This window comes from Phaseolus vulgaris, chromosome 6 (assembly GCF_051622355.1).
Source record: "Phaseolus vulgaris cultivar YP4 chromosome 6, ASM5162235v1, whole genome shotgun sequence".
Taxonomy (NCBI): Eukaryota; Viridiplantae; Streptophyta; class Magnoliopsida; order Fabales; family Fabaceae; genus Phaseolus; species Phaseolus vulgaris.
Window position 1 is genome coordinate 30,070,088 of NC_143503.1, and position 26,101 is coordinate 30,096,188.

A 26,101-nucleotide genomic window follows, 5' to 3' on the forward strand; every position below is an offset into this window, starting at 1 on the left:
GGCATAAATATTAACTTAGTTTAAATTAATAGTGAAAGATTAAATTGAACCAATTAAATAAACAGAAAAAACAAATTCCTTCCCTTTTTTCTGTTTTCATATAAATCATAAATTTGCCTCCTACTTAGTTTTTAATTTATTAAATATTTTCAAAAATTTGTATAAAAACGATGAGTATTTTGTTTATATGTTGATACGACTTAAGAAGGTAGTTTGGTTAAGATTTTACAGTTATTGAATAAATTGTTAATTAATTTAATTATATACTGATTATGATAATGAAAGTTAAAGTGATAGAGAATATATGCGCTGCCCACTTTGTCTGTAAATGGCTAAGACTAAGTAAAGTTATAATTGTAATTATATTTTATTTTATTGATGGATTTGAATATGAAAGTGATAGTGATTAGTGGGTCAACAAATTCCACACATTATATAGCTGTCAACCAACACATGTTTAACCTTTTTCCCTTAGTATTTAAATAGTTTTTTTTTTTTTTGTTTTCTCTATAATATTTTATTGAACAAAATTATTTAATGTGTATTTTATTCTAATGGTAGTAAAACTTGAACTTAAAAACCTATTTATGGGATTTGAGACTAATTTATTTGAATTACCGTATTAATATAATGTAAGAAAATTATTACTTTGATAATTAAACTCTTATACTTGAAAAGTTATGGGTTTTTTTATATTTTTGTTTTTCGGGAAAACAATTATTTTTATGTCTGACCTAGAAAAAAATAATTTTAAAAAAATCTCAACGTACTTATTGTCCCCACAAGACATGCATACAAATTATTTGTTGAGCAATCATGGTCACATCATTATCATCATGTTCTATCTTGTTCTATCTTGTTGGCTTATGTTTCAAATTTCAAATTTCAACTTTTACAAAATTTATTTTACCATCTTTGACTTTTGCAAAATTTTAAGATATAATTATCATCCATTAAAAAGTGTATCACATTACTATTATTGTTTTTATTGTATCACACATGTTATTAATTCCGTATAGTATCATCAAATGGGAAAAGGTTGAGTGTTATAACTATTATTTAAAAATCAAAATACACCCAAATACTTATTAGATAGTATTTTTTTTATTTTATTCTTCAATTTTGATAAAAAAAAACTCTATTTTTTTGAAAAAACTGGTCGTCAGATTTTATTTTAAAAAATGCTTTAATTTTAAATTTTGATTCTCGAAATTGACGTAAATAAATATATTACATTATAGTTTAGAACTCAATTTTACTTTATAGGTGGATAACTTATCTAAATTTTCATTTTGAAGTTTTTTTTATGTCTTTAAATGTTTTCTATGAAATTCTTAATTCTTAAATATTAATATGCTTTTAACACCATCAAAATATAAAGGACTAAAATGAGTTAGTTTTAAATTTGATGAAATAGAGATTGTTTTCGTCCAATGAACATTGTTCTTGTTAGGTGAATTTTTTTTTATTAAATTATTCGATTTTTAAGTCATTTGATTCTTTGTCTCGATCTCTACTCCTTTTGTATAGTGTGGAGATATTTGCAAATACACTCTAACGTATAAATTAGATGTAGTTATACTCAGATTTGAAAGTTTACAATTAAAACAATTATTACCTTTTACCTTAAGGGTCTCCTCCTATTTAGAATTTTCTAATGGACATTTCTCCGTAGAGGGATTAGTGCATACCTAATACTTGTCTAATTATGTTTTTTAGTGTGTAATCAAGTTTTTCTTCCTAATAGTCAAGCTTAATCATGTCCTACCTAATCGAGAAGTCAAAAACCCGACATGTAGGTTAGATTGTGAGTGATTTGACGATAATATGATCGGTCTCCCAATCAATGACACCTAGTTGTACAAATATCAAATAAATATATATATATATATATATATATATATTGAATTAAACGTCATTTTTTTAAGTTGAGGTTTACTCAAACCTCAATGGCGAAGGAAAGGAGAATAAAAAGCAGGAAAAAGGCTGAGAAGAAAAGCACAAGGTGATACGGCTTTTTCTTCCTACTCTTCAATTATTATTACCTGCACTCCATAAAAGATTAAAATATACTCCCTTTGCACCACATCATTGTGTTATATATGTTAGGTAAAACTTGTTCTACAAATATTGTTTTAGAAATCTTATTTCTGAATATGTTTTCTATGTTTTGAAAAACTTATTTCAAAAAGTTCATTTTGAAAAGTATATAGTATCTTTCAAAAAGATTATTTTAAAATATTTTTTTCAAAAAAATTGTTTTGTAATGCATTTTATATACTATATAAGAGTTTATTCCATAAAGTCTGTTTTAAAAATTTTATAAAGCTTAATTCAAAAGATTTTTAGAATAGATAATTTGAAATTAACCTTTATGAAAGAGTAAAGCTGTTATTAAAAATTATGATAAACTGTATGTTATTCTGAATGACCTTTTTTTTTTTGTTTTAGTCTATTAAATTGTTTGGACTGTTTAGTGTTTTGTTTTAGTCTGTATAAATTGATGTTTTAACGAAGAATTTTATAATCTAAAATAGTTGGCTTTTATTTAATGATTCCTTATTAATAAACGAATAAGAGAATATTTTCAACAAATAAAAATATGTGATACAATAATGAACAGTTACTAAATTCTTAGAGATACAAAATTGTACTTAAGTTGACGAGTGAACTAAAGGGATTGGTCAAAATTCTCATGAGAAGCATGCGATGGTAGCAGATGGAGCCATGGAATGTTCAAAGATTACTGTGTAAAGATTGTAGCAGAGACATAACTTCCTTTCTGACTTCATCTCTTCTTATTTTTCCTGTGGTAGTGAGTGGAAATGGCTTTTTCCATGCAATAAACATTTTTGGTATCTTGAACCTGAAAAGAGAATAAACAGAAATCATCTTTTGCTTCCCCCAACCAAGCTACTAAAGTATTCTCTTACAAACATAGATTCGGAGAAATACCTGCTTAAATGATTTTCTATACAATGTAGCTGGAGATTCTTTCTAGATAGATTAAACTCTTCATTTGAAACACTCAACTGCTCTGACCATTGCCAATTTTCTCCAAGTTGGATACATGCTGCTACCATCTCTGTTAGTTGAGCATCTGGGATTCCCACAACAACAACACTTGCAATCCCTGGATGTTGTAGTAGAATTGCCTCAACCTACTTCAAACAAATAATATATGTTCACCCTTCCATGGAGTTGTAAATGCCATAAGTAAAGTGAAGGCAAGCATTTAACTGAGCAAAAGAAGCAAGACTTGATGAACTTCTGAACATGCACAACATAAATGTTCAATATTATTTAGTTATTTTTCTTACAAATTTCATTTCTAGACGTACCATTGGTTTATTTAAACATTGGTTGCTTGGGATATTCTCACAATGAACGTAGTTGGAAAGTTATAGCCTCAGTTGAATGGATCTGTGATGAGTGAAACCATGAAAGGATATAGTTTGCATAAACACGACACTTTCATGAATGGAAATGAATAAACTATTATAACCCTTCATGGAAAGGTAGGTCTTAGTTTCATTTTCTTTATGTGTACACAAGAGACTTTTTGCTCTGATAGTCAAAATTTAAGAAAGAGGAGGAGGAAGATTCCATACTACGATTAAATTTATATAGAAGCATTCAAATAGATTCGAATTACCTAAGAAACAATGGCATCACAAGGTAAGTATCATTAACCTTATTATTTTAGTATCTTAATTCATGCAATTATGATCCACTTTGATTATTCATGATATGAGAACTAATTCATCCTTTTGAAGGATAACAATTTGTAATAAAGCAGCACATTCTTTTGGTTTAAATTAGTTCTTTATGATAAGGCAAGCAAGTTAAGTGACACTTCTATTACCTCTTCAGGGTAAATGTTCTCCCCACCACTCTTGATTCGACCATTTGTTCGACCAAGAAGCCACAAATTACCATAATGATCAATTGATCCAATATCACCTGTGTCAAGCCAAGCTTCATTGTTCTGACTTAATGGATTTGTGTGAGTTTCCCAATACCTAAGCATTATGTGTGGTCCTCTAGTTAGAATTCTCCCAATTTGACCAGAAGCATCTGCACTTATCTTCAGTTCAACATGGGGTGCAGGCTTGCCAACACAAACACCTTGTGGCTGCTGAATAAACTTGTATGCTGCCAGAGCAAATGTTTGAAGGGACCTGTGTGTCTTTTCATCCATTGGATCATACAGTGTCAGGAATGTCAATGAAGAGCATGTCTCTGTCATCCCTTTGATAAATGAAACAGACAAAGGCTATAAGACCAGACCAGTGAATTTCCATCTATTACACACAAGAGAAGTAGAGAAATTTTCAAATGGTCCAATTTCAGTCGCCATCAGACATTATAAATTCTTGTCATTTGGTATGTTGCCTTGAGTAAACATATACTGATAAAATAAAAAAAGGAGAAAAGTGAAACTTTTGATCTTGTCATAGTGAAAAAACAGAAGCACACGTTCTTCAATGTAGACATAGCTGTTTGTTGGGTTGTTTTTTTTCCGTTGGTTAAGACAATGTTCTCCAGCCTACTAAATCAAACCAGTGATTTCATAGATACTGATTTGGAGATGCTATTCCTTCATCATGTTATTGCAGTAGACCAAATACTACCAGTAATAGGTAAAAAATGAATCAATGGCTTTCCAATATCTCATAAAGCAGCTTGAAGTAGGAAGATGATTAAACTAGGCTACGGCCATATTTCTGGTAACTAAGTAGGAGATAAACTTTAAATAGCTCTAAATGAAATTCTTTGATAAAATATATTTATTTAATGGCAGGACCAGATTTCTGTTTCACCATACGCTTTTAGTGCTACATATACTAATCTGGGATCTTAATAAAAAGAAAACATTAAGCACTGGGAACAGCAGCAAAGGATTTCGGTTTCTTGGCACATTGGTTCAAATTAATGGGGCTTTCAATAAGCAGTGCCTTGCTATAATCTTTTAATATGGAATTAAGCATGTCATAGATTTGGCTTCCGATATGGTTCTTTTGATTGTTCCACGGTTAAGTTGATTACTTGAAGTGTGTATCCAATTTGTTTCACAGGTTCTGCTGTAAATTACTTGTTCTAATTGTATGATAGATTGTTGGCTAAATATTTAGCAATTTATTCTAAGTTCTTATGTTTCCTTTTCCTTCTTCTCCCTTAATTTTGTATCACCTCTCTCTCTAGATTGTTCATTTATATATATTTCTTCTCCTAGTTTCATTGGTTTTCTTATTCATATTTTCAAGAGTAAAAAATCTATCAACCTAAAAGCACTTACATGCAAAAGTATGTTAATACAAGTGAAATTTCATATGCAAGTTTTTACCATCTTAAATTAGACAATAAAGTTTCTTCTAGCCAACATGGGGATAAGAAAGACCTACCATAAGCTGAAATAAGTTTAGCTTTGTGAAAGAATATGCCAGTGTCCTTGATGAGCTCATGTGAGAGGCTTCCACCCCCATTAAGTATTTTCTTGACAGTTTCTGCTCCTTTCCATATCACTTTGGGCCTAAAATTATCAAAACAGCGAATCTAGATTGAGAAAGTTGTAAACATGAACTCTGATACTTGGTTTCTAAGGTAAGAAGATAGCAAAACATTTATGCAGAAGAACTGTTAGCATATTAGAAACAAAAAGGATGAAAGAGAGTTTGATCCATAAAACCTGACATATTTAGAACATTTATCTTGAGCAGCTAAAATATAATTTCATTTTACTGCAGGTTAAAAGATCCCAAAGCTAATTTAGCATATTTACTTTGATTGTCGGATAGAAAAAATGTCAGATAGATTCATTTCATATAAAAAGTTAAGACACTATTTTTAACCCAAAACCTTAAGAAGATGGGTCCATAAATATTTTTTCTTACATTTCTTTTCAGGCTCATTCCTACACAATGTGAGACCAAACTCATACTTGAAACCTAACGGTGATAATCTTTCTTTCAAAAATCGACAAAGTTTTGTTTGTATTGAGACTGGAATATACCTAATTACAGAAATCAGACTGGCCATTATTGCAGGAACTGTGATAAAAGATGTCACTGCATATTGCTCTATGGCACCAATAGCTGATTCTGCATCAAACTTTGGCATCAAGACATGACAACCTCCAACCATAAGCATGGTCATGGCTGATGACAAGGCACCAATATGGCATAACGGAGCAGTATGCAGATAGACCTGTAACAGAACAAATGGCATTAACATGGAAAACTTAATCATCTTTCAGCTGGATTTACCATGTGTCTTGCACGTATGTAAAATCTTAGGATCCGGATCCTCTAAAATAAGCAACTTGCTTTGGGGTGTACAGTGAGAAATCTCAGTCGTTGATGAGAAAATTAACAATCAATATTGTTTACACATACTTAACAAATTATTCATGTTATGGGATATCAATCATTGATTTTCTCATCAATGATTGAAATTACTTACTTTATATTTTCTCACTTAAGAGAAGCCATATTCAAAATCTTAATATTGACAGCCTCAGTGTAACACGGAATGGCATACATCATCCTCATTGTAGCCAACAATGGCAATCTTGGCTAAGGACTGTATGAGCAAAGCTCCATGGCTTAGAGTGACTCCCTTAGGCTTTCCCGTAGTTCCTAGAGTCAAGAATACAACAATTTCAGGAACCAAAAAGAAGATATATTTGATCAGAAATTAACACCCTTAGAATAATATTTAAGCAGTAGCACATACACTACTAAAAGGTCATGTCAGTGGTGTTGAAAGGGACCTCCTTCAGTGGAATAAAAGATTTATATATGTAAACAGCAATTTTGGAAATATTGATATACACAAAAATGATTGCCTTCTGTGGAAGGTTTTTTCTATTTCCTTTTATGTAGCTTAACAACTACATGATTTATTCCAAATAACCCGGATTTCATTTGCAACTTCCCTCTGCAACCAAAAATCTTCCTATCTAAGTAGCAATAGTTTTCATCCAAAAAATTTCATAAATAGTCTTAGAATCTTGGTATTTCGTTCCAGTCACCACTAAATTCCCTGCCTGCCTTATTTCTCTACTAACCCCTAAACCACAATCAATTGGAGTTCTGAGGAAAAGTAACTGAGTGAGAATCTTGAACCTGAAGTAAAGCATATTATGACAGTGCCTTCAGGTGCCCATGAATAATCAAATGGTTCAAGCTTTACAGGATGCCTTTTAATCATTTCTGGAGTTAACACTGCAAGGCAGTAAAATCAATAAGTTATAAAGATCATTCAAGTGAAAAAAGGTTTCATGTATATTTTCCACAATGATGACTAAGCACCCAGTGATGTTCCTACCGTTCCACTTAGTAAAATTTAAGGAAGGGGAATCCAACAAAACATGCCACTTCAGAGATGGAACATCATTTTGCTGGAGATTTGAGTACCATGTGTAACTGCTGTCGTCAGTCACTAACAACACTGGCTTCACTGCAGCCAATGCTAATCTTGCCTCTTCAAAACTCTGCAGGAAAGAAATTTGTTTTAAAGCATAACTTTATGATTGGTATATGAAACAGATTGTGATATAAGAAAGTGCAGATAAAATAAGGGAAAAATACATTTTTAGTTCTTATACTTTTAGTCAAGTGCGGTCAGTCTCCTTATTTTCACATTGATGCAATGGCTATTTCTCCAACAGAACAGAAATTTTACTCACCCATCTATAGTTCAGAGGAGCAGCTATTCCCCCAGCAAATGCAATGGCTAATAACCATTCCAGATACCTATCACTGAAAAAGAAAACCTCTATCCATCATCCACAAAAGTAAAATGCATTAACTAGATATTTTATAGGATAGGATCACGTGTTTATAGATTATACAACAATGACCAATACTTTGTTGTTGCAAGGGAATTACAGCCTCCTAGGCCTCTCATAAGCCATAAGAAACAACATAAATAAAAAATATAATATTTTAAACCACCTAAAATCTTTGCATCAACAAAGCAAAAACTGCAAGTAAAACAGTTCATAACATATATGTATTATCTTGCTCGAGTTCATTCTGTTGTAAACGAGAAAAAGAAGCAACACACTCATCGAATATTTGTTAATATAGTTTTATTATTAAGTAAAATCTTATACCGGTCTCATTAAATAAGTGGGCTCCTATCTGTTTCCAGGATCAACATGGCAATTTACAATATAACGATGAAAAAAATGTAAACGCAGAAGTTTGAAAAAATGTATTTGTAGCTGTAGACATTTCACAATATAAATTTATTGCATTGTTTGACCTTAAGAAGGACAAGCTCGTGCCCATGTCATCATCATCTCAAATTCTCAATACAAATCACAAGGAGGGGGGCGAAGAGTCAAATTGAATCGAGAACAAAACAAAATCACAACCAGTGCTGTGCCTGGTCCAAAACAAGAAAGCATAAAATTCTGGTAGAAATTCAAGTGTGATTTATGTTTACTGAATATCCGTAGTGTTTTTCCTCAAAAGTAACACAACAAATTCATCACACCCTTTTAAAGAGAGTAGTTTAATTTCATTACAGACTATGCAAATATGTTCATTATTATGCTCCAAGTTTAAAGGATTGCGTTATGACTTAAGTTGAAGAAGAAAGTCAAATAATATACTAAAGTTCATTGGACAAGAGAGTCTTTCTAAACATAATCTTTTTCATTTATAACATTCCAACTTGAAACTTTGCTAAAGGAAACTGAACGTGATTAATGATTGTTGGTGATATAATACTACCACTAACGCAAAATCAAACTAATACAAAGGAAAAGGAGAAAGATTCTCCTAAAAGAGTAGTAGAAATTCAAAACTGATGCACTTTTGTAGTTCTGAGGTAGTAACAAGAAAAAATGGGAGAGAAAAATTAAGAGTAAGGGAGCAAAGCAAAGGGCACCTATTGTGTGCAGAGATGGCAACCACGTGACCAGGTGCGAGTCCAAGATGGAGTAGGCCTTGGGCCAAAGACAACACTTCCTCCACCAACTGTTGGCCAGTTTTGCGGCGGTTTCCGGTGACAGTGACCAGAAAATGTCGCCGGAAGCCAAACAAGCGGCTCAGACATTGGCAGATGTGAGGATGAGAATAGTTAGCCATGAAAGCGAGTTATGTTTGAATTATGTATGTAAGTATGTTAGTTGAGTTCAGAAAACTGTGTGTTTCACATGTATGCATCTTTTCTTTCAGATCTCTTCCAAAATTGCTCATACGCATATCCAGCATCACCATCTGTCACTTTTCTATTGGTGAATTCTAAATTTCTCTATTATCTGTTCTTTGTTTGATTAAGAGCTTTTCCATGTAGAGCTTTCTTTAGTATCAGAATTTCCCATAACTAAAACATTATTTGATATCATTTATTTGAAACTAAATAGAATTATTTGTATACATATATTATACTTTCTTTTCATATATTATACTTTCTTTTCTTTTCGTATGAAAAATTGTCATACAAATAAATATTTCAGTTATAAATTAAATTTTAATATTAAAAATTAGAAAAAAATGTTTAAAAATAATTTGAAATGCATTAAAATTTTATAATTTTAAAATATTTCAATACTAAGTGTGTTTAGAGTCATACAACAATAATTATTACACAAAAGTCATAAAGATACCAAATATGTAGTATATATCCATTACAAATACACCCATAATTAATCATATAACACGTAAAATATCAACTCAAAATATAAAGATAATCATTATTAATTTATAATATAATAATAATTGATTATGTAAGAATATAAAGATTGCTGATAAAAAAAAAGAATATAAAGATTAATATAATTGATTGGGAACTAAAAACATAAAGATATTGAATTATGGAATACATAGAAAAGTTGGCATAATAAATACAATGTACTATGTTCAGACCAAAAACATGGACATTTGTATAACTTCATGGAATCCTAGTGTCCAAATTCATCCTAATCCAAATAAATTAGATTTGCATCTTCCTTCTTCTCCATCAGTACTATTTTTTTTTATCCAAACAGTGTCAATGTTTTATCTTAATTCTTCTCAACTTATGAGACGATTTAGTACATTTTGGTGACTTGGTGATTAATTAGTATAAATCTTTTATCTTATTTTTTAATTAATGTAATATAAAAAGTAAAACTTGGTTATATATAATTATCTAAATAGATAAAAAAAAATCTATGTTGATGCCCCGATTTTCATTTCTTTCATGCCCATATAAATGGGCCTACAAAGAATAAAAGGATAATAATATTAAACTTGGGGGAACTAAAAAATCTATTTGACTTTCTCTCATTTAAATAATTTGTGCATGTGGATGATAAATTATAAAGATATTTTACTTGTATAAGTTAAATTATACAAATGGTAATTTATTTATTATATTTATTTAGTTTGATCTTTCATAAAATTCTCTGTAATCTTGTATGATTCTAGAGTGGTTCAAAACAATTATTACCTTAGTTTAAACTTAACTCTGTTAGTATTTAAAATTAAATCTTCATCTCACCAACAACAAATAATAACATCAAAGCATCACCAATTACTTAAATAAAATAAAAAATTTAATTTCTTAAACAAATAAAGATATATATATTATATCAATAATATATATATATATATATATATATTTATTAAGAAGAAAACTTTAAACCTAACTCAATCTCATAAAATCGTCAGTTTATAAGATGAGATTTGCACTCATGAAATGTCCTAATTTGCAGTTAATATGGACTCTCTAACACACATCTTTCACGTTGAGGTTGTCAACTCATACGTGCGATGGTATATTATGGATGATCCGATAACGGTCATATAACAAGTGGTCTAATAAGTCCAATAAACACTCATTAGATAGACTCAAAATGATTTTGATACCATATTAAAAAAATAAATTTTAAATCTAACAAAATCTTATAAAATAAAATTTATACCTACTTTTATATTATAAAATCTCATAATCTTTATAGGATTTCCAACAATAAATATTAATTACAGTATTATAATTATATATCGAAGTGAAATAAAGGTATTTTAAAAGAAGACAATTTGTTTAGTGATAAAAAAAAAAAGAACTTTTCCAAAACGATAAAGGTGAGAATGTGATTGTAAGATAAGATACGACGCAGACAGTATTAATGAATGTTAGGACTTTGAAAGGTATTTGGAAATAAAAGAAATAAATATTTGTGAATAAAATATATAATATAGATTTTGTAGTTGTTGCCGAACAGTCCAATTCGGACATCGAAACCATCACCACCTTCCTCGCATCGCTCTTGTTCTGTCGATTCCTTCCTTTGTTTACTCGTAAGCTTCACTTTCTCATTCTGATCTCAAATCCCTGCTCACCAATTCTTTTTCTTTTTCTTTTTCTTCGATGTCATTGATTTCCCGTGATATCTGTTCCTTGCAAATGTAGAGCCTCAAGGATTTTTTTTCATACTTGCTGAAATCCATTCTCATATTCACAATTTGACTGAACTCCTAGGTTATTGCATGCACCGATCGCATCGTAAAGAAATCTGAAATTTACCGTTGCTGAGAACAGAAAAAAAAGGGAAATTGTGGTAGGTAAAAGTTCATTTTTTCCCCTTTGATTATTTTGGGATTTCGCATCAAAACCCCTTTTTTTTTCTGTGTCTGTTTTGTGAGGAGGAGCGATTATTGAAGTTGGTGTTTTCGGTATTCTAGTTTTCATTTTCTACTTCAAAGAGCGATGCTTGGATATACATGCATGCATTATGCTACTATATGTGGTCCCTGTATATAACCAGTGAGAAAAAAATGTGGATGTCTGGAAATGACTTCAAAAAACTGAGTTCTGATTGTGTGATCACCTCTGTCTTCTTCAGTTGCATAAGTCTTTTGGTTTCCTTCTCTTCGGGGTATAACTGGACTATTTTATTCTTTGGAATTATTCTATTCAGCATGTGATTAACTAAATCTTCTTTTCTTCCTGTGGTTTAAGATTGAATGTAGAGGACATGTTCCGTAGTTACAGGATGAATAAAACTTAGATTTGGTTCTTTAGGTGCTTCTAGTGTTGTTTTCCTATCAATGTGCTTTTGGTGATGTTCTCCGATTAGAAATAGAGTTTATTGCATGATTATTGAGATGAAACTTCAATTTTATTAGAAAGCGGTTCCAAAAGGCAAAAGCACCTAGGGAACTGTATTCAAGCTTTGTCCTTACAGTTTTAATTGAGTTTTCAGTTTGTTGGCACAATATGGAATTGAAAGACTTAAAACAGATATTTCTCTCTACCTTTCCAGGTTGGTTTGCTTGACTATTGTAGAGGCTGCAGCCTTGATGATTGTGTGCTTTAGGCTTGTCAATAAATAGCAACCGAATGGAACTTGGAAGACCTGCCTCAAGTAATCTTATGATATTTAATGTTACATTATATATTAATGAGGTGTTTACAATTGAGAATATTATTGTTGGCTCAGAACACGCGGTGACATTCCATTGACCTATTCCAATATGTGTGAATGATTGGTCCTGTCTATTATCAAAATATTTTAATCTTCAGTTCCTGTAATGACTTCGTCCCCAACTCCTCCATCCAAACATGGGCTTAAAAATTTGAAATATCTGTAAAAGCTTTAAGGTTCTTTAGACTACCTACAGATTGTATTTGGGGGACATTGCAGAGCTATTTTAACTTGTTTTTCTTGAGAAGTTGAATGATTGGAAGGCCTTTTACAGGTAGAAGAAAATTGAAAGATTTATTGCTTCAAAAAGATAATCGTTGTTGTGCTGATTGTAATGCTCCAGATCCTAAATGGGCGTAAGTGTTGCCTTTATTTCCTCATTGTGGTTTATGTTAATTGGCATTATCATACTTGTTTCAGCAAACCGATTGTGAATATGACATAAACCTGTAGGAAACTAACTGCTTGTAAAATAGATTAAAGAATGCATCATGAATATTGCTCTTTCAATATGTCAATTCACTTTTGATAACTGCTTTTCAGGTCTGCCAACATTGGAGTTTTTATATGCTTAAAATGTTGTGGGGTGCACAGAAGCCTCGGTACTCATATATCAAAGGTAAACCATTCACCACCATTCTAAAGTGGAGTTATTGTTCTGGAATTGATGTCTGGATCTTAAAATTACTTTTTCCTCTCGTGCCAAATATTAAATTTGATGCTTGAATTGAGTATCTTCTCCTTTTTGCCTTCAACAAATTTAAAGATTGACAATTCATATTTTTGGGTTGTTATTTTTCAAAAATCTGTGTGCAATAAATTTGACGTGATATGGAGTGTTTTGCAAGATAAATAAGCTAGCTTTTAACTTATTTGACCATCTTAAAAGCTTATTTGACTAAAATAATTTGTTTACTAAGCTAGCTCATTGCACTAACTTGTGGCGATTTTTGAAATGCCAGTTCATCTAGCGATTGAGCTCACAAGCTCCTACTTCTCTTTTGTTCTCAGTTTCGTCCTCACTGTCTTACTATAATTCCTCCTTCACTCTTCTCACGTTAGAAAATCCTTAATGCCGCTCTCAATCATCATGAAAGAAGCAAGTTAAAACTCTCTGAGTCTGTCTCAGTTAAAAAAGAAGCAAACTAACCAGTTTGGCCAAAGTCGTTGAATTGGATTCAACACCAAGAGTGTGGTGAACATTTTTGCGAAAATTACAAAATTCATGAGTTGTATCAATTGCACGTCAGTTTCACCTTCGTTTTCATTTTGTGGTTGAAGGTTGTTTCTACACAAGCATGAATAAGATTAGACAGAAAGGTTTGTGTTCTGTAAGGAACCTTAGCTATACTGTATATAAAGAGTAACTTTATTTTATTCTGGAAGATGGATTCAAGGTTTACATAGTGACCCCACATACCCATAGGCACCAATCCCCAGAGCTAAGCTTCTGCAGAGGAAATATCCTCTCTTTATTTTCTATTAAAATAATTCCCCAAAAAAGATGACTGGGTGTTCCCAATAAGTAACTCCCTTAGCCAGTGCTAAATAACAAGAAATAACAACGTCTGGAAACTAAGCTGACATGGTAACAGAACTGAATAACAACCAAAAAACAAACTTAATGATTGCAACAACCCTATCCTAACTAATCCTCCTTGGTGACACGTCCTGAACTGGTTTTTTCTTCTGCTTCTTGTTCCTATATTTTCTCATGTACACTTCAAATGTGGGGCTTATCATTCTGATCAGGGGCCTAACATCTTCAGGGTGAGTTTCCAACACTAAACAACCTTAAAGTCTGGCATGAAATCAAGCAATCAAATCTTCACATTTCAGCGAATTGACTTATAGTTGTGTTGTGACCCTAGTTTTTTCAGTGGGCTGTCTATCAATGATGGAGATCCAACTTTTCTTATCTTTCACTTTTTTTCAAGACGATCTTAAGTTGATTCATACCAATCTAGTTAAAAGTATTTGTTTGACAGCATTGTTTTTTATTCTCAGGTTTTGTCTGTGACATTGGATGAGTGGTCAGAGGATGAAATAGACGCAATGATGGAGGTTGGGGGAAATGCTTCTGCTAATTCAATTTATGAAGCTTATATTCCTGAAGGACTTACAAAACCTGAACCAGATGCTGGTCACGAGCAGCGTTCAAAGTTCATAAGGTTAGATTTGTTTTCATATACACAATGCATATGTCGTTCTTAGCTTCTTTGATTCATTTTGTTTTATCGTCACCATGAAGTAGGTAATGCTAAAAAGGCTATTGATTCTCACTCTGATATTTGTTTGACCCATTTGCTTCACGATTTATTTTCTTGACTTTCTGCCATTGTTTCAACGAGTCTAGTAAGTGAATTCCCTATAAACTCACGTCATTTTTTATTTGTGACCCTATTTGAACTACAGGTCAAAATATGAATTTCAAGAATTTCTGAAACCGAGTTTGCGCATTGTATCTGGAAAAAGCAGTACAGGATCAAATTCTTCCAAAAGTCTTATCATCGATAGTTTTACAAGTGCTAGCAATACACAGAGACTGGTAACTTCATGTTATGTGTTAGTTCTTCTGATTATCTGACTACTTTTATGTGTAGGGAAGAAATATAGGGACCAATTTCGGAGCAAGCATCTTTTTTGTTTTAAAATATATTTTTTATTGAATTGAGGTGTTGTTGGACCAGATAAAAAGTCTTCTAATAAAATATAGTTAATATAGATCAGATGAAGCATGCTGCATTATCCAACTTTACTAGTTTCACAGCACTGGCAATGTAGTTATCGTCACGAGTGATTTCCTTGGAATGTGACTGATATTGGTGTCAACAACAGGAAGGTATGGTAGAATTTATTGGAATGTTGAAGGTGAAAGTGATTAAAGGCACAAATTTAGCTATCAGAGATATAAAGTCAAGTGATCCGTATGTCATTTTGAGCCTTGGCCAGCAGGTTGTTGTAACTATATGATTTTGGGATACTGTTGCTCTGTATCTTCTATTTATAGTTGTAAAATCAGAGTGTTCTTTCTGAAACTAATTTGGTGCTTTGTCTTAATGCATACAGACTGTCCAGACATCTGTAGCGAGGAGTAACTTGAATCCAGTCTGGAATGAGGAATACATGCTGTCTGTTCCAGAGCATTATGGACAGATGAAATTGGTATATTAGAATTTTGATGTTTTGAAAAGCAGACACTATTTTCTGTGTATATATAGCTACATCACTTAAATAAAATGAGTTCCTCATCCCTCAACGTCCAACACCTTTTACCTTACAAAACAAGGTCCTTGTATTGCTAGCAACATGATCCCAAACAAAGTCACCTTCTCTTGCATCCTTTCCTTTCTCTCTGTTGGAAATTAAACAGTTCTATCCAAATACAATTTGTAATTTGGTTGTAACTAATAATACCTATTGGAAGCAAAAGTTTGAATTTATGATGAAAATGAATTAAAAAGTTACATAAACATTATCCTAGTCCAGACATTCTTCATTTACCTGCTTTGCTATTTTGGTTTAATAGTTAGTAAGTGATTGGAACATCTCATCTAAGGATAGAAATAGAAATCTTTTTTGTACTTGGATTCACAATCTCTTGCTATTTTGTTCTCTTGTCAATTCATAGTGAGCAACTCTTTTTTATCTCAACGCCACAAACTCTAATGTCTTACAATGTTCAACATGGTAAAACTGGTTTTGTACTGCCTTGTCTTTTGGATTTAGTAGCAAAAATGATTAATATATAGATTCTACCTCCTAGAAAATAGCCTTATTTCATTTTCACTTAGAATTACAGTCTTCTACTGGTTAACGTCGTGTTTAATGAGCTTGAGATTGAACTGGAAATGTGATGCAATCTGAAAACTGTATTTAGTGGAATGGGAGGGAAAAGGAAAGGCACTGCAATCGGGGAGACAATAAAGACATGCTTCAATGTGTGTAGGTATAATCCAAAAAACTAAGTAGGATCCACAAATACAAGCATGGTAGAGAAGATGAAGTGGCAAATTTGGTTTTGTTGAATTTTCTTGCATTGCGCTTCAAGTTGATATTTATTACTTCAAGCCCAATTTGAAGTGTTTTTCTTCCTCTTCCCTTCAAAACTCTTTCAATTAATAAAGATCTCTCTTGTGGTTGATGAATGTCCTGTATTTCACTGCTGTTCAGATGTTTATGTATATTGCATTTTGCTTTGTGTGTTGTTGTTTCGGCCTCTTCCTCTCGCTCACTATGTGTACATGAGAAAGAAGATAACTGATTTTTGGTTTGAAAACATGACAATTTGTCTTATCAACTGGCTGTGCTGCAGAAAGTATTTGACTATGACACATTTTCCGCCGATGATATTATGGGAGATGCAGACATTGATCTTCAGTCTCTGATAACATCTGCTATGGCATTTGGAGATGCTGGAATGTTTGACGATATGCAGATAGGAAAATGGTTAAAATCCGATGACAATGCACTTATTGAGGATAGCACAGTCAATATTGTTGATGGTAAGGTTAAACAAATGATGTCACTAAAGCTCCAGAATGTTGAATCTGGAGAATTAGATCTTGAACTCCAGTGGATTCCTCTTGATCAATAAGGACTTGATTGCTGTTAGCCTATGTATTCTCTTGAAGAAATGTCTGTAATTTTTTCTCTTCACCTTTTGATCCATCATCATAGAGGAACACTATCATCATAGAGGAACAAATAAATCTGTAATTTTTCTATTTAATTTCATGTATGTTAAATCATTTGACCAAATAATTAGTAATTTTTCTTCACAAAAAAAAAAACAAGAGAACCTTTTTCTTGGAGGGGAGAGGGAGTAGGACAGAAAACGTACACTTTTTAGCTAAGGTGTAGATCATTGGGAATTGATTTTGACAATTTAAATTGAAACTGAATCCTTTTATTCAAAAATTGTATCAATACAATAATGGTACTGCTATTTATAACTGTTTAAATCATAATGAATAAAAAATTTCTAATAACAGAAATATCTAGTATAGGATATGATGGTTAAGAGTTAACAAAACTAAATCATTCCCTTAACTCTTCAAATCTGTTTAGTATAAGTGGTTTACTGAAAATAACCGTTGCTTGCATCTTAGTGTTGCAATGCTCCAATTATGTGTTTACTCTTTCCATGTAAGATTAGATTCTTTACCATTGGTTGTCATGCAAAGTTGCATAGATTTCACATGTTCTAGCTTTAACTCATCAAGTATATATTCAAGCCAAACACATTAACAAATTGATGCTTTCAGATATTTAAAAAATTGTCTATAAATGTTCTTCCTTTCCACCTTATCACTAGACCAATCTGAATCAGTCCAAGCTTACTAATAATCTTCTGATTCATTCAAGCTTACTTCCTAATAATCTTATGATTCATTCAAGCTTACTTTTTCAGTAAGCCATTCCTTATTGTCTCCTCAAAGATTCAATATGTGCTTTGCTGCTGCTACTACGTATGAGAGGTGGGGACCTTTCACATTCCACTTACTAGTAGTAAAGTGTGGTGAAAACCGAAAGAAAGTGGTTTTACTAAAAAAACAGAAATTTGTTGAGAAGTCACTTCACTTAACTGGAGAGAAAAGAAGTTAGGTGGGTGAGTCCATAATAACTAAAAAAATAAAAATATATTTATTGCCACAACTTTTGCCATACATAAGCAATCTCTACCACAAATAAATAAATAAAATATATAATACAAATACAGCAAAATCCATTTACAGTCATTTCAACTTAACCATCACGCACAACTAATTCAAGCTTCTTCTCATTATTATTGTGACTCACATTATTACAATAATTATTATTATTATTATTATTATAATTATTAGAAGCTCGAAACGATTCGTTTTGGGGTGGCTTTTTCCTGTACTTGAACAAATAAAGTAGCGCCGAAGCCACTAACAGGACGCCACCTGTGATTCCGCACACCAGACTCGCCGTCATCAGCGCCTGTCCCACGTGGCGTCTTCCGCCGCCGCCGCCGCCGCCGACTCCCCACCACTGTGGCGGAAGGGACTCCGTCGCGTTCCGGACCGGAGCGTCGGAAGAGCCCTTGGTGGTGCTGAAGAAGGACCTCATCTCCGGCGAGGAATTGACCGGCGGCGAGGCCTGGAAGAAGAGGCCGTGCTCCGACGGCCGGAGATCGCGCCCGGCGGACGAACTTCCGGCGAGGAGTAGCGCGACCGTGACGAGGATCGCGGTTGCGAGTGCCGACGACATCAGAAGAAACGGGTTGAGCGTTTGCGAAAACACAAGAGAGCGGTAGTGACCGGTATGAACGCTATATATATATATATATATATATATATATATATATATATATATATATATATATATATATATATGTAAGTAAGTAAGCATAACTATTTAAATATTAAATTACTACTTAAAACAAATAGTTCAATTTACATATATTATTAATGTACATTTTTATATTAATCAAACATGTTTTATGTAACTTTAAAATATTTATTATCAGGTTTTAATATTTTTTTAGTTTAATAATTTAATTAGAAAATAAAATTATAGACTAGTATAAAAATACTCATCATTTTATTAATATTAATATATTATACTTTCATGAATCAAAGTAAAGCATTTTATATTAATGATTATAAAATTATTATTTTTCTTTACGGTAAATATATTTGTAGAATAATAATAATAATAAAGCAATGACTGCTGTAAAAATTAAGCAAGTACATACAATTTTTAAGCTAAATCTTGTTCTTATAACTACTTAGTAAATTCCGTTTTCTTTTACTATTTTATTTTTTATCTACTTTTTCTTCAATCTCTTGCTGTTTTAATTATACGCTTCAGATTAATTCATACACTGCAATTTTTAAAATCACTCACCATTATTTAGTTATAGTCATCTCTTTCTTTTATTTTCATTTCTTTTAAAATAGAGATGTCAGTGTCTCTTTTCCACAATTATTTCATAATTTTTTAAGAATCTTATTTTTTTAAATTATATTTTTTAAAAGAAAAAATAAATTGTGTTGTTTGAAACTGAAAGAGTGTGTTGTGTATTAGTATTTCTTGTTGGGTTGCTTAGGTTTTAAGCGTTTTCTTACCTGTCACTCTCGCCGCTTTCTCTATTGTCTTCTCCACGTTACTGTTTTCTACTTTCTTTCATTTTCAATTTTCCCTTTATCATGTTAAAATTACACCTTTTTTTCTGTTACTTTAATTCTTAGTTTATGAAGTACTATTAAAGTTCAGTCTCTAATGCTGTTAGAATATTTTACAAGACATCATTGTTTCTTCTTTGTGAATCCTAGAAGTTTCACAATTAAATAACAAAATTGAAAGGGGCTAACATATGTTTCTTCATTCATGATTCTAGGTTTGGCTTATCTTTTTATAGGATGATAATCCTTATTCACATAATTCAGAATTTGGCAAAAGAAAATATGCTGCTGCCCTCAACAAAGTGGACTCTACCAGATTGCCACTTGCTTGGTTGTTCAATTCTGTATAGATCAAGAACACAATGTATCATTGCAATTTACTAATACAGAATAGCTACAGCTACTGAAGCTGCTGGATGAATATTATTAAAAGCACCAAATGAAAATGTTTTGTATTTTTTCAGACAAATGGAACTACTACTCTGCAATCTGCACTAGAGAATCTCAGTAGACTTCAACATGCCATTGTTTGTTCTTCTTAAGTTGAGAAAGCTTCTCTTCCCAACTTTCTCCTCTTTGCTCAGCAACCCTCTTCAGTGTGTCTTGGATCCCAGGCATCATCCCTCTTAGACCACAGAAATAGATGTGGGCCCCGTTATCCAGGAGTTTGAAGATTTCATCACTATACTCCTCAATCTTATCCTGAACATACATTTTCCCCCCTTTCTTGTTCTTTTGTTCTCTGCTAAGGGCTCGATCAAAGCGGAAATTGTTTGGATAATCCTTGAGGTATTTACTGAATTCGTCATCATAGAGAAGACTGTCAGAGTTGGCAACGCCAAGGAAAAGCCATGCTAGTCCACCGAACTTGTATGTAGGGACAGATTCCATGAACATTCGACGTAGATAGCCTCTGAATGGAGCAACACCAGTGCCAGTGGCAATCATTATATGGGTAGCATTAGGGTCTTCCTCGGGCAAAAGCATTATCTTCCCTGAAGGGCCTGCCAAAAAATTGTAGATGACTCAATTCCTACCCAGAGAGATGCAAGTTCACCAACATTCACAATGCATGGTACATGACAGTTGACATCCAAGACCAGTTAACCCATTGCAAGTTGGCAAGGAAATCACCAAACTCGAGTAGGTTTTGTTATGCATCCTTCTATATCATTACCACAAAATTATACAATGAGCATTTCAATTATGAGAAATTTAGCACTGGACACAATAATTACTAGGAATGAATAACACACCTTGGTTCCTAAGAACAACAAATGTGAATTGATCATGTTTATGGGCTAACAAGTCTAGTGTTGAAGACTTGATATAATGCTATTTGTGATTTTTATGGAACAGGAGATATTTTACTTTTACAGGGACTGTTGTGCTCCCCACCAAATTTCAAAGACAAATTTGGGGAGTTATTCTAAATTTTATGACATCAAATATTGATTAGGTGACAATATAGAATTTATCAAACCTTACAAGCATTACTTAGGCTGTATCACTAGGCGATGTGGAACAAAACATACCCCCTCACAACCAGCATAATGAAAGCATTGAAGACGGAAATGAAGCCAATCCAAACAGGCTGGAATTAAATTAGGACCTCTCATGCCTTTGGCTGTTAGACTGGAGCATGGCCAAAACAAATGTCTTTAAGATGGATCTAAGCTTGAATTTGAGCTTAGAGTCTAACTCAACCCCACAAAACCAACATATATTGTTAGGATTGCACAATAATATAACCATTATCTGGGCAATGTGAAACTAAACATGTCCCCTCCCACCCAGCACAATGAACTTGCTGGTGGCTGCAATGAAGGCAGTCCAAAGAGACTGCCACTTAGATGTGCTTGGGTGGCCACAATTAAGGTGGCGTTCCAACATGGACAAATCAAAATAAAAGAAAAAAGGAAGAATGAATGGCCACTATATTTAATGGAATGTGGAAACTTCACATTGCAAAAATCAAATAGGGGTAGAACAATAACAACCAAAACTTTCTAACTCATACTCATGAAGAATATGGAAATGCAGTCATGCACTAACCGGTAAACTATTGTACAATATACTTTCTCCTTATTTGGTTTATAACATTTCTTTACCATGCTCTGTACGGTAAGAGTTTGATGTTAACCAATACACCAAGTCTTAAAACTTAAGAGGTGCTAAATTGTGAAAACCCGGTTCACTAGTATACTGCATGAAATGAAAACCATTCAGAGAATTTAAGCACATCAAATCACCTTGTCTGTCCAATTTCAAATCATTGTTCACGAAAATGAAGTTTTTTTTCTCAATCACGACATCTATCGTTTAAGAAAGTTGCTACCTTCACATACAGATCACCACTCACAGCATAAATTCCAATTGATTAATCAGAAAACAAATCGCAGTCAACAAGCTATTTTCCAACATTATATTGAGGAAATATATATTAGAAAACACACTCTGGGAAGGTGCGTAGAACACACCTATAGTAACAGGAAAAACAAGAAACAACTGAGAAAAACAGCACAAATATATAAAAGATTACAACTTGAGCATGTTGCACCAAGGCATCACTTTGTTGGAATACAAATTTTGGGAAGTTACAGAAGAAATTAGAGATTATGTCAACCTTTGCGGGTGTAAAAAGAGTTAGCCCTTACTTACCTGTGATTTTAATTTTGTCTCCAGGCTTTGAGTTACACAGAAAATTGCTACAAATGCCATTCTTGGACGGATCTTCCTTTCCTGTCTCAGGATCATAATAAACAGCACGACGCACACACAAGCTGGCTGTTTTACCATCAAAAAAATCACCATACCTCGTGGAAGCAATCGAATATAGTCGAACATTATGGGGTGCCCCGGGTTTCTTCGGATTTTCGCCCTGCCACCCATGCAAAGTGGTATTATTACAAGTTGTGAAATTATTTTAGAGTTTTAACTGCATTAACACTTACATCTGACCCGACAAAAGAAAAAGAAAAAGAATGCTTTATACATGAATTAATAAGCCCAAAAGGCACCATTAGTTTTGAGATGGAAGGTGGTGAGGGGAGACAGAATCAGCTTAAATTCTGAAGATGACTATTAATCATAGAGTTCTATAATAGGAAATGAAACATAATTGAACATTGTAAATATTTAAAACCCATTCCTTTCATCAAGATTAATTTATTCAGAAAATCTGAAGACAAAGATCAATCATCATGGATTAGCAGCAGTTATCAGAAAGAATGAGGAGGAAGCATAGAATAACAATCAGTAATGAGTCACTCACTGGAGGAATAACACCATAACTCTGTCCTTCCCAGTAGGGGACATTTCCACCATGATCAATCACAATATGACAAGTTTCCCCAGGAGCTTTCGGTCCCACAAGCCTGTCAACCGAAACAATTGTTGCTGTATAGGGTTCTTTAGGCTTGTACAAGTTCAATGGAGTTTCTTTAGCATCTTCCAGATCTAAAGGTGAGACAGAAACTTTGGGTACACTTGCTTGTTGCACTGACATGCATACCACATTCTGACTTCTTAAACGAGAGCTGTTAGCCTTCAAGTCCAAAGTTAATACTGGTGACCATGACTTATCCCAAAAGTTTAAGTTAGGGGCCTGCAACGTCAAGTGTAGTTTTCTTTAAAAATAAACAGAATCTCTTATAGTAACAACTGCAGTATTATGTTCTTAGTTCTTTGAAAATCAATTAATATATAATAACAAAAGTATCTATGGAAACAAGATTGTACAAACCTAACATACATGTGTTAAGTAGACGCTCTAACTAAAACACTACTGCTCTTGGAAAACCAAAATACATTAATGCTAAAGCCCTACATTTCTAATATAGAATTAAAAATACGCAGTTGCACCATACAAGTAGAAGATCATATATAATACCAAGTAAACCAACTACAACCAACAGCTTTTTTGTACCAAAAGATAAAACTTTCACCTTTGACCGATGTTTGTTCCACTCCATTACAGTTTTGCTGGTATAGAAATGAAGCAAATCAAATATATAGTAAAACATAGCTCTTTGGCCCCTTTTTAAACTCACTCAGTAATAAACATGTCATCCACTAATCTCTGTAATTGAACTTGATCCCTCGAGGTATTCCAACAGTCATACCAAATCAACATACTCATAAAAATCTAGCATAACTCGTATTCTTCAGATAGTTGGATCGATTATTTAACAAGAGACAACCAGCAGAAGTATCAAATAAGTTCCAAAGACAAAAGGAAGACAAAACGAAACAAGAGTACTATCAAACCTTGAACGCAGATCTTCTGAGAGACAAATCACTGCTAACAGGAACAGTTACAGCCACCTGCTAAACCCCATAAAAGTCTTAGTACTGGTTAATTAAATTTCATTCACCAACTGAAGAAATAAACCCTCTTTTAAAACTCCACTCGGGTTAAATTTCTCAGCTTTGACTTTCTACGAACACATCTCCACGCACCAAAAAAAAAACGGAAAATAGAGCAAAAAGAAAGTAAAAATGAAAAGTTGGAATTTTGATTCCGATCGGAGTGACCCATTTATTCTTGGAAGCCAAAAAGAGTGAGAACGTGGAGAAAAGGAAGTGAGTGAAAGAAAGGGAAGTACCTGAGACAAAGTCAAATGAAACATCCTGAGATCAAGAACAAAGAATCTGCAGTGGCTATCTGAGAAGAAGATGTGATTGGAAAAAGGGTAGATTTGAAAAAGAGAGAAGTTCTAAAGAGGGTCTAATATAAGGAAGGTAGCACACCAATGACTGTTGAAACTGGTCTTGGTTTTGGTTTTGGTTTTTTCGATGATCCTTTGGCGAAAGGGAAAGGTCGGGTTTTGTTTTGTTTGGCTCCTGGACTGTTACACCATCTCTTCTACCCACCTTCTCCTCTAATAGGCTGCTGCTATACTTATATCAATTTACGAGTACTTCAAAATTAAATACTATTAATACAATTATTAATTACTCATTAAATTAGCTTTATTGATTACTATTTAAAAAATATTACAAGTATATAATATTGTCGTCATTATTAAATACTTTTCAAAATATTTTTGTCATTATTTATTAACAAATATACCTATAATATTTCGTAAAATCCAAAAATGAAAAATATTATGAAAATGAGCATCTATATCTTCTAACTATGATTATAAAGAGAGTAATTAGTGATATTTTTTATTATTAAATGAAGTACTATAAACTAAAAAACTTGTGTTTTTTTCTATTTTTTAATATGATTTATAATTGTTTAAAATTGAATTAATAGTTATTATAATATTATTTTTATATTCTATAAAAAAAATATGTTTAAATTAAATAAATTTATTGTAAGTGATAAAATTCTTTTTTTCAAATATTTAACTGTTTGATTTTATATACTCGAAAAGTTTTATAAAAGTAAAACCTACTAAAATATTTCGGAAATTTTCGAAAGATAAGAGCGACAGTAAAGTGAATTTGAATTGTAAAACAGATAATTCTTAATGTGATAATTGATGCAATATCTAACAAATTTGCTATTATCGAAACATTAACCTGCCAAGTAATGGAACTAAACCACTTTAATTAAAAGAGAGCATATATAGAAACTTTTTAATCCATTAAAAAACATTTTAAGGATGAATATTTTTGGATTAATAACCATCCACTAAAAATTGACGTAGTAAAAAAAAGAATTATTTATGCATATTACGAAGGGATGTGGGATAATATTGTAATTTTATTATGTAAAAATCATTTGTCTATAATTTATAAAATGAGTTATTTTTAGTTTATTTTTTATTTACTAAAATATATTTATAATCTATTATTATTACAGTTCGATTTGTAGGCAATGTTTGGAAGATCATAACACAAAATTCAGTAGTTATATGGTTGATAGAAGCAAAGTTAGTATTCTTATACACCTTACATATAACATCATTACTTGAGAACAAGATGAATTTTATATTTTGACAAAAAATATAAGGGTTTTAAGATAAGTGAACAACACTCACACAAGTACCAATTTCTGAATAACGAGACGTTGTAGTTGCTAATAAAATACGACCAAGTTGAAGAGGGGTGAATTGAACCATTAAAACAATTCTACTTAAAAGATATAATATCGATGAAAGATTACAGAGTGAAAGTAAAAACGTTCAACTGCAACAAAAGTCAAATAACACGCTGATAAAAAAAATAAATCAATTACTCTCAATTTCATGTCAATATTAACATATAATCCTTAAATGCATGTAAAAAAATTCAAATATAGGAGTGGAAATAAAATAACAACAAAAAATTATGGTAAGTTTCATATAAAATTCTCGTAATACAGTAAAACCTACCAGTAAGTAAAATAAGTCTTCGTAGAATAATCTGTGAATTGGATATTACCTTACAGAAACACCCTACACAAACAAACAATTATGACAAACAAGACGTTGAAAATTAATAGTTTACTAAGAGAAAGGGTACCCGTGAACTACTTATCTTTTTTTCAATAGCAATGATAATTATCTGGATGATATTAAAATTGAGACAA

At 32.3% G+C, this 26,101-nt stretch overlaps 4 protein-coding genes across 13 annotated transcripts; 1 reads left to right on the top strand and 3 right to left on the bottom strand.

Annotated features, from left to right (window-relative positions):
- Positions 1 to 2,541: 2,541 nt before the first annotated feature.
- Positions 2,542 to 9,307, bottom strand: AAE14 (acyl-activating enzyme 14). 6 transcript variants are annotated; one of them, XR_011084503.2, is made up of 11 exons: positions 8,902 to 9,178; positions 7,691 to 7,763; positions 7,330 to 7,495; positions 7,128 to 7,226; positions 6,541 to 6,638; positions 6,014 to 6,207; positions 5,406 to 5,533; positions 3,866 to 4,251; positions 3,342 to 3,423; positions 2,956 to 3,161; positions 2,542 to 2,866 (listed from the first exon to the last, which is right to left on the bottom strand). XR_011084503.2 is itself a non-coding variant. In XM_090303773.1 (10 exons), the coding sequence occupies exons 6-10, from the start codon at positions 6,154 to 6,156 to the stop codon at positions 2,737 to 2,739; spliced, it is 993 nt and encodes a 330-aa protein (XP_090159899.1). In that variant the 5' UTR covers positions 6,157 to 6,207; positions 6,463 to 6,638; positions 7,128 to 7,226; positions 7,330 to 7,495; positions 7,691 to 7,763; positions 8,902 to 9,307; the 3' UTR covers positions 2,542 to 2,736. The 6 variants fall into 6 exon arrangements, 5 of the variants coding, with proteins under 5 accessions (XP_090159899.1, XP_068496084.2, XP_068496086.2 ...); XM_090303773.1 differs by lacking the exon at positions 3,342 to 3,423 and having other exon boundaries at positions 6,463 to 6,638; positions 8,902 to 9,307; XM_068639983.2 differs by lacking the exon at positions 3,342 to 3,423 and having other exon boundaries at positions 8,902 to 9,176.
- A 1,842-nt stretch (positions 9,308 to 11,149) lies between these two features.
- Positions 11,150 to 17,188, top strand: LOC137832025 (ADP-ribosylation factor GTPase-activating protein AGD12). 4 transcript variants are annotated; one of them, XM_068639986.2, is made up of 10 exons: positions 11,150 to 11,297; positions 11,479 to 11,557; positions 12,263 to 12,364; positions 12,699 to 12,780; positions 12,968 to 13,043; positions 14,432 to 14,595; positions 14,840 to 14,972; positions 15,263 to 15,379; positions 15,494 to 15,589; positions 16,740 to 17,188. In XM_068639986.2, exons 3-10 carry the CDS (start codon positions 12,340 to 12,342, stop codon positions 17,019 to 17,021), a joined length of 975 nt encoding a protein of 324 aa, XP_068496087.1. In that variant the 5' UTR covers positions 11,150 to 11,297; positions 11,479 to 11,557; positions 12,263 to 12,339; the 3' UTR covers positions 17,022 to 17,188. The 4 variants fall into 4 exon arrangements, with proteins under 4 accessions (XP_068496087.1, XP_068496091.1, XP_090159681.1 ...); XM_090303555.1 differs by having other exon boundaries at positions 11,181 to 11,297; positions 11,479 to 11,875; XM_068639987.2 differs by having other exon boundaries at positions 11,181 to 11,297; positions 11,479 to 11,561.
- Positions 17,189 to 18,047: 859 nt separating this feature from the next.
- Positions 18,048 to 18,715, bottom strand: LOC137832037 (GATA zinc finger protein). The gene has a single exon (XM_068640010.2). It carries the CDS (start codon positions 18,659 to 18,661, stop codon positions 18,173 to 18,175), a length of 489 nt encoding a protein of 162 aa, XP_068496111.2. The 5' UTR covers positions 18,662 to 18,715; the 3' UTR covers positions 18,048 to 18,172.
- Positions 18,716 to 19,872: 1,157 nt separating this feature from the next.
- RFNR2 (root FNR 2) lies at positions 19,873 to 24,483 on the bottom strand. Of its 2 annotated transcripts, none has more exons than XM_068640009.1 (5): positions 24,186 to 24,483; positions 23,848 to 23,904; positions 22,853 to 23,185; positions 22,240 to 22,459; positions 19,873 to 20,582 (listed from the first exon to the last, which is right to left on the bottom strand). In XM_068640009.1, the coding sequence occupies exons 1-5, from the start codon at positions 24,207 to 24,209 to the stop codon at positions 20,083 to 20,085; spliced, it is 1,134 nt and encodes a 377-aa protein (XP_068496110.1). In that variant the 5' UTR covers positions 24,210 to 24,483; the 3' UTR covers positions 19,873 to 20,082. The 2 variants fall into 2 exon arrangements, with proteins under 2 accessions (XP_068496110.1, XP_068496109.1); XM_068640008.1 differs by having other exon boundaries at positions 23,848 to 23,907; positions 24,186 to 24,460.
- Between the last annotated feature and the right edge of the window lie 1,618 nt (positions 24,484 to 26,101).